At 62.8% G+C, this 13,032-nt stretch overlaps 1 protein-coding gene across 4 annotated transcripts in view; it reads right to left on the bottom strand.

Annotated features, from left to right (window-relative positions):
• Nucleotides 1-424: 424 nt before the first annotated feature.
• The window catches only part of RGS12 (regulator of G protein signaling 12), a 134,918-nt gene continuing 122,310 nt past the window's right edge, over nt 425-13,032 (bottom strand). For 2 of the 4 annotated variants that reach the window (XM_066386833.1, XM_066386834.1), the window contains exons 14-18: nt 11,680-11,776; nt 9,406-9,476; nt 8,962-9,115; nt 7,258-7,704; nt 425-1,073 (exon numbers count right to left, since the gene is read on the bottom strand). In XM_066386833.1, coding sequence (XP_066242930.1) covers nt 847-1,073; nt 7,258-7,704; nt 8,962-9,115; nt 9,406-9,476; nt 11,680-11,776 — 996 coding nt within the window. In that variant the 3' untranslated portion in view covers nt 425-846. Of the gene's footprint in view, nt 1,074-7,257; nt 7,705-8,961; nt 9,116-9,405; nt 9,477-11,679; nt 11,777-13,032 lie in introns of those variants that run through there. The other 2 variants (XM_066386836.1, XM_066386835.1) reach the window with 2 other exon arrangements.

The raw sequence follows: 13,032 nt of genomic DNA, 5'->3' as shown, positions 1-13,032 counted from the left end.
CCCCACCAACTCTGAGGAGGAAGGGTGTTGGGGGCCCCTCAGCATTGAGCTGTCAACCCTGGGGTTCCACCGAGGCCACCTGGGACAATGGCGCCATCTCTATCTGCTTCAACCCGACACCACACAGTGCCTCTGCCCCCTGGCTTGCCACCCGTCCCTTTCTGACTCGGCTCAAGCCATTCTGTAACCAAACTCATGCCAGCCTCAGGACCTTTGCACAGCCTGGACACTCGTTTCCTAGGCCTTCTCAGCAGTCAGGTTCCCGCTCAGATAATCCCTCCACAGACAGGCCCCGGCCAGAGCACCCCTCCAAGTGAGGTCAAGGGCAGGGCAGCTTGAAGGGCCCCCACTGTGCCCCAGAGAGGAAGGCTCGCAGTGATGTGCAGGGGAGGGTGTGAAGTGGACAAGACCAGAAGCTGACCTGTGGGCTTGCCTCCTCAAAGCCCGAGAGCTGTTTCTTCTCAGCCCCAGCCCTGACGCGGTCACGGAGGCCCCAAGGAACGCCGCCCTGAGGACAGACGGGGCCTGGGGCCCCAGCACGCAGGAGGAGGCCAACGCTCAGGGGTCCTTGAGACTCTTTATTGGGGGACACTGGGGGCGCAGGGGACAGGGCCAAGGAGCCCTTGAGCCATCCCTGGCTCGTGTCCAAGTCCAGGCCCTCGGCCCTCTGCTCGTTTGGCTCCCAAGGGCATGGCGGCCAAGGCCACCCTTCTCCAAGGCCCTCAAGATGGGTTTGGGCTGCCTGCACGAGGTCATGGGCCTTCATGTTTGTGTCCAGGCAGGCAGCTCGGACGCAGGGGCCGCTCGGACGCAGGGGCTGCCAGCGGGGCAGGGCAGTGGGCAGCTTCAGACGAAGGTGGCGTGGTGCGGGCTGGCTTTGGGCTTGGCGGGCCCCCCTGGCACAGGGCTCAGGCTGCGGAGGTCTGAAGCCGGGGGGCTGCTAGCCTGTGGCCTCCTGGGGCCCGTCCACACCCCTGGGACTCTGTGGCTCAGTCTCGGTGCCGGGCCAGTGACGAGGTCCACATCGATGATTGTGTTGACCGGGAGGCCTCGGCTGCTGTGGACCCCACCTCCTGTCACAGGGGAAAAGAGAGAGGCTGTCACCTGTCTGCCTTGCAGCCCAGCTAACCCCAGGGCAGGAGTGCCCACCCCACCTGCCTTGCTCAGACACGGGCCATTGGATGGGTAACTTAAATGCCCAAGTGCTTCCCAGAGGCTGGTAACCTCTGACTTCAGCCTTTCCACCCAGGTCAGGGGTCTGCAGAGCAGCAACCTCGAGCCTCTTGTTACACCAGCAGCCCCTCAGGGGCCCACCCACGGGAGCCCCTCGCAGAGGCCACACAGTGCAGGGAGGGCAGAGACTGGGCTGTTGGGGGTGAGGTCGGGTGTTGTGCCATGGGACACAGAGGAACCCCTACTGGTGATGGAGACACCAGGGCCCCTTGTACCCTGCCCTCATCCATCTAGTCTGTTCCGGACCGGGCTGGGCCCCTCAAGAACTTCTCAGTACCCGGGCGCCTACCGCAGCCACCTCCTCATTCCTCCACCCCCGCCCTCTGGCTCCCCAGCCTGACGGCACTGAACTGTCCCCTCAGCCAGGCTGAGTGGAGTGGGTGTGCAGGCTGTGCCGTGGGGTTTGGCGGGGGCTCCGCATGGCAGAGGAACTGGAGAGAACAAGCATGGGTCCCGGGCTGCTCAGAGGGACTCGCTGGGCTCGAGTGGGCAGTGGCCAGCGGAGAGCAGTGTGGGAGAACTGTCTGTACTCCGCCCCCGTCTCAGGAACGGAGCTGGGCCCCTGCCGAGGTCTGAGCCTCATCTTGCCTTGAGCCCCCCAAGGCCAGCACAGCCCCCCACCCCCTCCTGGGGAGCTGGTGAGTGCCAAGAGGCAGCCCCCTTGCCTGGGCTCAGGGTTGGACCAAGTGCTGGGTGGGGGTTCGGAGGGGACTGGGGCGCTTGAGCCCCACCCACAGGGCTTACTGTCAGCATCTCCGCAGGACGCGGCTCACAGGGCAGGGACGGGACAGCTTCTGCACCCTCAGGGCCCCCCAGCCTGGCCACCGGGTCGTCCACCTGCCTGTGGCCTCAGGCCCATCTTCTCCCTCACAAATTCAGTCCTTCCTGGCACCCCGCCTGGGTTCTGACGATACCTCCAACCCTCACCACGCCTGGGCCTCAGACCCGGTCCCCACCCAGCCAGCTGTCTGCCGCCCCTCCAGGCTGCTCAGTGCCCAGCCGGCCCTCTCCTCGCCCCCAGGACTGCCGGGGCTGCTGGAAACCGGCCTTGGAAGTTTCCAGACCTTGGGAGGGGCAGCCCCAACACCAGGCCGATCACCTCTGGGAGGCCCGCCTGCCTCACACCAGGGCTGCTCGGACCAGGTGTGTCATATCTGAAATAATGGAAAAGGTTTTGGGGAAAAGCTGCCCCTCCTGAAGTCCAAGGGTCCAGTTGTTTAGTCATTCAACAAACACTCCAACTGCCCACTGGGGTCTACCCGGTCCCAGCTTGTCACTGGGACCCCATGCTCTGAATGCCGGCTACAGGGTGGGAGAGGGGGCTGACCTTGAGTTTGGCTTCAGAATGCGGAGAGCATGATTTGCCCCCATTGGGGCATTTGTCAGGAGCACTAAAGGGCCTGGCCCTTTTCCACACGGCCCCAAATGCACCCCTGGGAAGACAGAGGCCTGCATGGGGGACAGGCCCCAGCCACAGGCCCCAAGCCCAGGACAGCTCGAGAGGCTGGTGCATGGGCAAGCACGTGCATGTCACAGGGAGGGCGGCCCAATCTTGCTCTTTTGAGTAAGGGGCAGCCCAGGCCTGTGACTCGGGCAGCCAGCGGGCGGCACAGCGGGGTCCGGCCTGCTCCGGAGCAGCTGCCCTCCCGGTCTCCCTGGCAGGCGGTGGTACAGAGCACCCCACAGGCCCCGGGTGCCGTTTCCAAAGGGAGCCTGATTCTGCTCGTGTCTCGTGTCCCTCACACACCACATGTGAGGCTGGAGCCAGGACCCCGTCTTGCCCCTCAGGCTGCCCTGCCAACCCCTCCCCCCTGGAGTGCCACTGCCCCCTACTTCAGCTGACCGAGCTCTGACCCTGCACAGCCAGCCCCTCTGACGGCCCTGCTGGAGCACTCACTGCCATTTGGGGCCCCGAGAGCCCCTCCTGGAGCCTGCAGAGACCCTGCCCTTTGCCTGGTGGTCAGCCCACCTCCTCCCCTCTGCCGCCTGCCACTGGTCCCCTGGGCCACCCTTTCCTTCATCCAGTAGCATTCTCTGCAACGGCTGCCATGTCTGCTCTGGCCCTGAAGACCACATCAGGACCCCACCCCTGGGTGAGTGGGTACAGGGCTGCACTGGCGGGTCAGGGTGGGGGTACCGCCCGACCCCTCACCACCTTGAGCTTCTTCTTGTGGATCCAGCCCCGGCTTCCTGTCCCAGGGCCCCTTCCTGCCCCCGGGGGACTCCGCTTGTCCTCCTCTGCCCTGTCTGCCACTGCCGACCGGCTCTGACCCCCGCCGTGCCACCTCCTCCCAGGCCAACTTAGCCCCCCCAGCACGGGCCGACGCGGGCACGGCGTGCTCTGGCTCGGTGTGGCCCTGGCTGGGATGAACCTGAGTGGGGCCCTGAGAGGCCCTCCTGCTGCGTGCCCAGGACCCCACACCAGCCCAGCGTGCTCCGTGGGCCCCAGGGGTTCAGAGCATGACTCACCCCACCCCTCCTCCCGGGGTGCAGTGTCTCCTCACACCCGGGTCCCTAGACCCTGTGTCTGGACGCTGTATGAGGGCTCCCCCGGGAGAGACCCGCCCAGTGTGCAGTGTCTCCTCACACCCGAGTCCCTAGACCCTGTGTCTGGACAGCTGTACGAGGCCTGCAGTTTCGCTCCTGCATGACCACTAAGGACTGACAGTTGCTGAGGACACCTGCAGCCCAGCTAAGGAGAAGGGTGTGTGTGTCCGGAGGGGTCCAGATGGGCTGGGAGGGGTTCAGTCAGAACCCTGCCCCCGGCTTCGGGCTCCAGCACAGCCAGGTGGTCTGAGGGGAGGTGGGCAGGGCTGGGACCGCAGAGGGGCTGGTGGGGGCAGGGCTCTCTTGGCCCACCCTACAGGCAGAGGCAGGGGCCGTGGGAGAGAGATCTCTCCAAGCCCTAGGGAAGGGCTGCAGACGGCCCCTTGCAAAGACCTCTCCCAAACACCACACGGTCGCACCTGTACCCTGGGGTCTCCTGCCTGCGGACACTTAGCTGAGTTTTGCGGAATGCTCAGCCCTGGGAGCCAAGGAGAGGCCAGGACTCAGACCAGCCAGCACCTCAGTGCAGGGGAGGCTGGGCCAGGGGCACTGGGCTGCTGGTCAGCACGGCAGGCAGCTGCAGGGTCAGCTCTGGCAACACCCTCACCAAAATCGCAGCTCAGCGGTGCTTTTCTCAGAAGGAAGGTGACGAGGTAGCTTCCACACCCTGTGTCTGCTTGAGGCCACAGGGCCTCTCCCAGCAGTGACCATGCCCATGGCCCCACAGGACTGACAATCAGAATCTGACACTGGTTCTTCCGGGACCCGAGAGCAGCCACTGCTCTGCCCGGTCCTGCCCAGGACGGGAAAGGCTGGAGGACACCCTCACACTTCCAGGCTGTCTTGGGAATTGGGACCCAGGCAGCCTCCGGACACCTCTCACACTGTGCCGGGGGGGGGGGGGGGGCACCGGACACCCAGGCTCGCTCTTCTTGCTCATGTCCTTCCTGAACATCTGCATCTTCCCCAGAACCTGTTCTAGAACCTCCGTTCCAAAACCCGCTGTCCTCGGCCATGCAGGGTGTGCACGGGGCGGTCTGTACGTAAACTCGGCACTGGGGCGGGGCCGGGCCGGGCCGGACCGGGTGGGGCGAGCAGGGTGGCTCTGGGTGCTGGCGGCCCACACGCTGTGCCATGGGGACCCAGGGCCCGGCTGCAGCACCACCCTGTTCTCATCCAGGACGAAGGGTCCCTTCTGGCCACCAGGCAGCAAAGAACAACAGCAGTTGTTGAAACCGGGGAAAGTGACTGAAAAAAAGCCACCTCCAGACACTGGGAACCTCGGTCGGTCTGACAGTGCCGTCAATCACCACACTCTGGGCTCAGGTTCCCTTTATCACAGAGGTGTGGCGGTGACACAAGGCTGTGCCCGCAAGCCATGGTCCCAGGCCCTCCCGGGCCCTGCCCAGCAGCCGCTGGTTAGCTCCAGGCAGACACTGGGTGGCTCCTCATGGCCAAGCCCCTCCTCACCGCTCTCCTGCTCAGGACAGCCGAGAGCTACAGGTCCCCATCCCCCTCCCTGGGGCTGGGGGCTGGCTGTGGCCCTGGAGGTGGTCCTGGCACTCCTACCGAGCTGGTGCCCCCACCCTCCACTGTCCACCCATCAGGGGAGCTAGGTGGTGGAGGGCGCCGTGTCCCTGCAGGATGAGCCAGGGAACAGAGGGCACCTGGCTGGGGCGCACCGCCCCGGAGCAGGTACACCGAGGGGCCCAGCACGCCTCAGCGTGGGGTGTGGAGCCAGAGGCAAGAGGGAGCTGAGACGTCAGCCACCACAGGGCTGCCGGCGCCACGCGGCTGTGCATTACCAGGGACACAGGGACACAGGGACACAGACAGGCGGGAGGGCGTGGCCCGGCCACCTCACCTACCAGGTGGCAGCAGATGGGCGGGGCCTGCCCATCCCCATCGACAGCACCGGTGCTCCCAGAGGGAGAGGAGGCCCTACGCCCCACCCCACACCGACCCCGGCACAGCCCAGGGTGCCCGTGTGCTCGCCACGCCACCTCCCAGCACAGCTGAGCTGTGGGCACGTGTAAGGTAGGTGGGAACACCGCTGAGTGAACGGCTATTTGAAAGCTACCGTGTTAGGGTGAACCCACTGAAGTCCCTAAATGTGTAATATTTTTCCTGCAGTAAAATAGAACTAGAATTTGCTAAGAAGAAAATATACATTCAAGTAGAAAAAATAAAGTTTTAAACCAGTCCAATGATGAGCTCTAGAGTTTATTCCTCTTGGAAGAACACAGACTCAGACACGGGGGACACGGCGCACGGGTGTCCACAGGAAGAGCAGAGGCAGCCGCAGTGCCGCCCATCAGCATGCACGCCCACGCCAGGCTGCCCCGTGCCTGCGGGCCGTCTTGGCGGGAAGGTGTGGGCACACCCACCCAGCACGCACCTGCACACGCCAGGTGTGCGGGTACGGAGCACAGTGACAGCTGCAGGGCCTGGGGCGGGGCCTAGGCCACCAGGGGACCCGGACGCCCCAGCACAGGGGGTGCCTGCAACCCTGCCCGCAGATCATGGCTGAAGTGTCCACACTTCCGAGTGGGACCCGGACGCCCCAGCACAGGGGGTGCCTGCAGCCCGCCAGCAGATCGTGGCTGAAGTGTCCACACTTCCGAGTGTGCAGAGGGGGAGGTGGCCACTGGGGGCTCTAGCAAAGCGGACACTGAGGGGCTCCTTGTCCACACCACGGGCGGGGACGGGGTGCAGGCACACAGCCGTGGCACTGGGTGGGGCAGGGAGCCCCTGTGGCAGGAGGCCGGGAGCCTCGCTTCCACTTCCGACAGGCTGGCTCCCGGGGACAGACCTGGCGCAGCCACCCTCACGGAGCTCGGAGAAGGAGACTCAGGCTTCGGGAAGCTCAGAGAAACGCCTGTGGCTGCCGGGGCAGGGGCGGCCCATGGAGCTCCCTCGGACCCCGGGACCGGGCCACACCAGGCACAGTGCGGGCGTCCCTGTGACCGGGCTCCGAGTCAGAGCACGGTCTTCCTAAACCGCCCGGCTTTACTTACTTCTCAAGATGAATGTTCTGTTTTGTTTCAGTCTTGAGACTGAAAATACTAAAAATGTTAGCTCTGCGTGTTTTAAAAGTAACACACACATTTTTCAGACACCCGCAGGGCCTCGTGGCGTCTCTGGACCCAGGACCAGGGAGAGGCTGGTGAGGAGAGGGTCGCTGTGGTGTGCACGACACGGGCACACCTGCTCAGAGCCCCTCCGTGACCCATCCTGACCACATGCCAACCAACCTCAGCTGCCGCCCAACGCCGTCCTGGTGGCAGGGGCAGGGGCAGCCCACAGTAACCATGGTAACTGAGAGGGACGGAGCTATCGAGATGCCTCCCTAGGCGATGGTGGGGCAGAGGGTCGACCTACCACACTGTGTCTTTTTCATGGGGACCACATGGACGTCCCGGGTGGAGTGGAGAGCAAACAGTCAGAGGTGAGCAGGGGAACCAAGCCGAGAGGTACCTGGTCTGGGAGGTCCGGCCGAGTCCTGCGGGGTGGACGGCGGCGGCAGCAAAGTGCTATTGGGGCTGCTGATGTCCCCCTCCCCCGTGAGCGTCAGGTCGGCCACGTGCTCGCCCTCCACGGTCTGGACGCCCCCGGCCTCCACTTCCTGTGTGTGGGGCGTGGGCATCACGGGGCTGGTGGGGGCGCAGGAGGCGGGGCTGTCAGCCGAGCTGGGGCTCGTGGTGGGGCTGTCAGGGTGGTCTCGGGCGGGCCCCCAGGACTCCTGGGGCCCAGGCGCCTTCTCCTGGCCGTGGTGGGGTGCGGTGACCTTGCCGGGGAGGCCGGGCTCCGCGGTGCCGGGGGGTAAACGCAGAAACTCAGGCAGCACCAGGTCTTCCTTCCTCAGCAGCCCACGCTGGTCGTCTGCTCTGTTGCTCTGAGCTTTGGAAATAAGCTCAAAAAACGCTATTGGAAGAAAGCCCACATCGACAGTTTTAGAGTTTCACACCTGGGCACCCCGCAGCAAAAGTGCACATCTGGAAATTCTTGTCCTGTTGTGTCGCTGCCCTCAAAGTGCAGGCTGCAGCCGGGGCCACCCTCGCCTCCACGGTGACCTCCACGCACAGAGCTGTGAGAAGGCCCATGCTTTAGACCATTCCAGAGACCGGGGTGAAGTCCAGCCTGGAGCTAGTCACGCCGACGGCCCGGCCCAGCACAGCTGAGCCAACAGACTTCAGGAGCATGCTGCCTACGCTCTGGCCAAGAATGATGGCTCGGGGGGTCCTCACACCCAGTCCTGGGTCCCGCCCAAGGATGAAGGGAGTGACCCACAGGTGCTACAGCATGACACAGCAAGGGGCCAGGTGAGCCCGCCGTGACCAGGACGGGGACCCAGAGGGGCTCTGTGTGAAGGAAGCCCGTGGTGGGGAACCCCACACCTGGGCCTGGCAGCAGGGCCACGCCCTCTCCTGCCAGGGCCACCTCCCTCTGGGCCCGCACCTCCCTGGCATCCTCCACAGCCTGCTGTGCACCTGCAACTTCTGCACTGGCTCCTCCAGAACCCCCTTTCTTACCTGAGGGGCTTTTCAGCTGTAACTCAAGGCCACTGTTCAAAAGAGAAGGCACTAAACTGAGCTCTCTCTAGCATTTCAACTGCACTCTCCATTTTTGAACAAAGACAAGGACTTTAAAATCTCAAATCTGAATGCTTCTCAGAAATGCGCCAGCTTCAGAGTGGGCGTGTCTTTCCCCTCTGCCCGTAGCCGGCGGGGACGGAGGCAGGGGCAGGGGCTGAAGGGCGGTCTGCCCCGGGAGCTGACAGCTGACGAGGAAGAACCCCTGAACTGAAACCCAGGAAACAGCAGCTGCTGCTGCTCTGACTGCTGTTCATGCTTCTTTTCATCCGAAGTTTGTGGAAGAGACCCCCCCCTCAGCCCCACCCACAGGCCCAGGCGGTGCAGCCCAGCAGGCCTCCTGCAGGCCCACCCATGCAGGTCAGCAAGCCCGGGACCACTGTGCTGACCCCCGGCCCCCACGGGGACTCCCTGACTCATGGGAGCCCGGCTCAGTCTGAAAACGGGTTCTGGTAAAATTGCACCGAAAACCCCAGAGACACAGGGGAGCACACTCATGTGACAGGGATCACTCAGAGGAAGTTCTAATAATCGTAATAACTAACATTGTATTCACTAAAAAACGTGCAAGTTCAAAAAGTACACATACCCTCAGCTTCGTCCAAATTAATTTTCTGATTTTTTTTTTTCCCAATCTTTCCAATAGATTCTTCTCTCTTTGAAAGCCGGGAATCCCTAGCATTTTTTCCATTTTCTCCTTTTATTTTAATAGAATTAGACTTGCCTAGTGTTCTCTCCTCTCCCTGCATTAGAAGGAAAGTCACAGTTCTACTCACATTTCAGACATGACAGCACACAGTTCATCAGTTACAGACAGGAAGGTCTGAACCAGACCGCACTGACGTACAGGAAGCAGTCACCGTGACAGAGATTCAAGCAGCACGCAAGGGACAGTGCCCACCACAGGGGCAGCGAGCTGGCGAGTCCCAGGTCCCAGGAGAGGGCACCCGAGGGCGCCACAGGGGCTCACTGGGGAGCATGTGGCCGCTGCCCCGGGGCGCAGGGCACCACACGGGTCGGGCGGGGGAATTACCGTAGCCGAGAAATGTCTGGAGCTGGAGTTTGCAGCCATGTTCTGTTTGACCGGCGCCCCTTTCTGCTTGTCTGCAGGGCATGAACAGAGGGAGGTAAGCGTTACAATCACAGTGAACAGTTACACACACTCCTGGTCCTATGAAGACAAAGGTGTGACATGTCTGTATCTAATCTGTCGGCTCCACCTTTGCCAGGGCAGGATGTGCTGTGTGTGCAGGGTTTTGGGGGCATGTGGCAGCTTGACCACATTTATTAGGACATTTCTAAGGTAACCGAAAAGATTCTTTCAGCCTTGGCCAGGTGGCTCAGTGGATAGAACACCATCCTAGCGTGCTGAGATCGCAGGTTTGATCCCCTGCCAGGCACGTAGGAGAGGCAATCAATGAGCACACAACTAATGTAACTAAGTGACGAGTTGATGCTTCCCTTCCTCTCTCTCCCAAATCAATGGAAATTTTTTTAAAAAAGAAAGAAAAGAAAAGCTTGTTTTGTGGACTATTGGCATGAATATCCTCCGAAAAGAAGAGAGTCATGTATCTTCAAATACAACTATTGCCCCAGTCAGGGCTGACGTCTGACTTCCAACAGCTCACATGACCCTGAGCCCACTTCTTTGGCCCAACGAGGCTGGAGGGCTGGCCACACGGCCTCCCAGCAACTGCTCAGACCCCCGCCTGCCCTCCTTGCAGCTGCTCAGAGGCGTCTGGGCACATGCAGCCTGAGGTCCACCCGGCAGCCCTGGGCCGAGGCGCTCAGAGGCGTCTGTGCACACGCAGCCTGAGGTCCACCCGCAGGCCCTGGGCAGAGGCGCTCAGAGGCGTCTGTGCACACGCAGCCTGAGGTCCACCCGCAGGCCCTGGGCAGAGGCGCTCAGAGGCGTCTGTGCACACGCAGCCTGAGGTCCACCCGCAGGCCCTGGGCAGAGGCGCTCAGAGGCGTCTGGGCACACGCAGCCTGAGGTCCACCCGCAGGCCCTGGGCAGAGGCGCTCAGAGGCGTCTGTGCACACGCAGCCTGAGGTCCACCCGCAGGCCCTGGGCCGAGGCGCTCAGAGGCGTCTGGGCACACGCAGCCTGAGGTCCACCCGCAGGCCCTGGGCAGAGGGGCTCAGAGGCGTCTGGGCACACGCAGCCTGAGGTCCACCCGCAGGCCCTGGGCCGAGGGGCTCAGAGGCGTCTGGGCACACGCAGCCTGAGGTCCACCCGCAGGCCCTGGGCAGAGGGGCTCAGAGGCGTCTGGGCACACGCAGCCTGAGGTCCACCCGCAGGCCCTGGGCCGAGGCGCTCAGAGGCGTCTGTGCACACGCAGCCTGAGGTCCACCCGCAGGCCCTGGGCCGAGGCGCTCAGAGGTGTCAGTGCACACGCAGCCTGAGGTCCACCCGCAGGCCCTGGGCAGAGGCGCTCAGAGGCGTCTGGGCACACGCAGCCTGAGGTCCACCCGCAGGCCCTGGGCAGAGGCGCGCCGTCCATCCACCCAGGAGAGCCCAGGGAGGAGAGCACAGCGTGCTGGACCGAGCTGGCCCAGGAGGTTCTCTGCTTTGACACGGGGTCCTGTGGCAGAGGAGCCACCACCAGGGCCCCCACTGCCGTGCACCAGACGGGACAGACATCTCAGAACTGAGCAGCTCTCAGAAACCATCTGGTCCAGTGCTGCTGGGCCTCAGGCAGCTCCTTGGAAGCCACCTCCCCACCCAGGTAATCAGCAGGCAGTGCCACAGCTCTCTCCAGGGTCACTCCCCACCGCCCCCGCCTGGAAGGGGGCTGGCGGGGAGGCAGGGGCCTAGCTGCAGGACCCCAGTGCCCCGGATGTGGCAGGATGTCGCTGAGGTAGCAGTGTCCCCATGGGAAGAACTCTACAGACCACAGGACTCCCGCACAGAGAACGGGGTGTGACACCTCCCAGTCCGTGAGGCCCCGGGACCGTGTCCCTTGTTCACGGGGTCTTGACGCGTCCCAGTAGAGCTCTCTCGTTAAAGCCATCCACACCCAGGCATGCCGAAGCTCAGAGCAACCCTGGGGGTGAGGGGACTGCAGGGCCTGTCCCCTGAGACAGGCTCAGGGACGTCTGTTCTCAGGAGGCGCATGGCTCCCCGCGAGGCCCTGTGTCCTGCTCCTGGGGCCTCCTGCCCACAGTCAGCCCTCGGAAGCCCAGTGTGGGCTGTGCTCTGCCCAGCTCTACCGGCAGGAGTGGCGGCCGTAACAGGAGGCCCTCGGAGTGGGCAGCAGGGTTGGGCTTCTGGGAGGCAGCGAGGGGGTGTCAGGGCCTCACTCACCTTTCCCTCTGGAGGGGTCCTTTTCTTCCAAGATGACCCGTTGTCCGTCCAGACTCGATATAGGGGCACCCAGGTCCAGGGGCTCTTTCTCTCCGCTCTAGAGACCAAGACGGTGCGCTGAGTAACTCACCCACACTGGACCTTTCAGGACAGCGGCCAGTGAGCCAGCTGCTGCTAACAAGACCAGTCCAGACTAGGAGTCACATGCCAAGTGACCTGGTCTGGTCACCTCAGCAGGGCTACCCTAGCCTGAAGGGCCTGGGGCTGGGCACAGACTCCCGAGGTGGAATAACGAGGCTCAAGCCCCGGTGGCACCTGGAACACGAGGGCCTGAGGCTCCATGTGTTGGGGCTGCTTCCGCCCAAGTGACAGCTGGTGGCCTCACTTCACCAAACCAAAGACCCAGGGGTGAAAGAACACACAGTGGGTGCTGCAGAAATCTTAGTCCATAAGTTCAGTGTTTTTATTTTATTTTATTTTTTTAATTTTTCTGAGGTTGGAAATGGGGAGGCAGTCAGACAGACTCCCGCATGCGCCCAACCGGGATCCACCCGGCATGCCCACCAGGGGGCGATGCTCTGTTGCAACCAGAGCCATTCTAGTGCCTGAGGCAGAGGCCACAGAGCCATCTCCAGCGCCCGGGCCATCTCTGCTCCAATGGAGCCTTGCTGCAGGAGGGGAAGAGAGAGACAGAGAGGAAGGAAAGGGGGAGGGGTGGAGAAGCAGATGGGTGCTTCTCCTGTGTGCCTGACCGGAAATCGAACCTGGGACTCCTGCATGCCAGGCCGACGCTCTACCACTGAGCCAACCAGCCAGGGCCAAGTTCAATGTTTTTAAATATAAAGCCAAGTTGGCACAAAAGTGCTGACACTGCTCACAGCCTGGATGAGGGGACCCTAACACCCACGTGCTGCCCGGCAAACACTGTCAGGAGGTGCATGCGGACAGCAGATGCCCACTTTGTGGACAAGGACACGGGCAGCGATGTGAGTGGGGCTGAGAGGGGACATGGGGAGACCACCTGCTATTCAGGACCCACAAGCACTGTTTAAAAAGAAACCTCAACTGGGAGCTCGGCTTCTAAAATTCCCTGACAGCCAGGAGAACAGTGAGCGTGACCAAGGGCCACGTCAGGGAGTGACCGCCAGCTCCCTGAAGGAGCCCGTGGCCCTGGAGCTTGGCCCAGTGCAAAGACCACCATGGCTAGCGGGGCCCTGCCTTGCCTATGACATTGCCAGCTCAGGTGGACGCACACATTCAGTGAAGGTCAGCTCATATGTTCACTGAAAAGCCACGTGTCACAGCCAGGAGCCAAGGAAGCTGAACTGCTTCCTGGCAGGGAAGCGGCCTTAC

This window comes from Saccopteryx leptura, chromosome 5 (genome assembly GCF_036850995.1).
Source record: "Saccopteryx leptura isolate mSacLep1 chromosome 5, mSacLep1_pri_phased_curated, whole genome shotgun sequence".
NCBI classification, from domain to species: domain Eukaryota; kingdom Metazoa; phylum Chordata; class Mammalia; order Chiroptera; family Emballonuridae; genus Saccopteryx; species Saccopteryx leptura.
The sequence above is the reverse complement of the archived record's forward strand: the minus strand, read 5'-3'. Positions and strand labels throughout refer to the sequence as shown.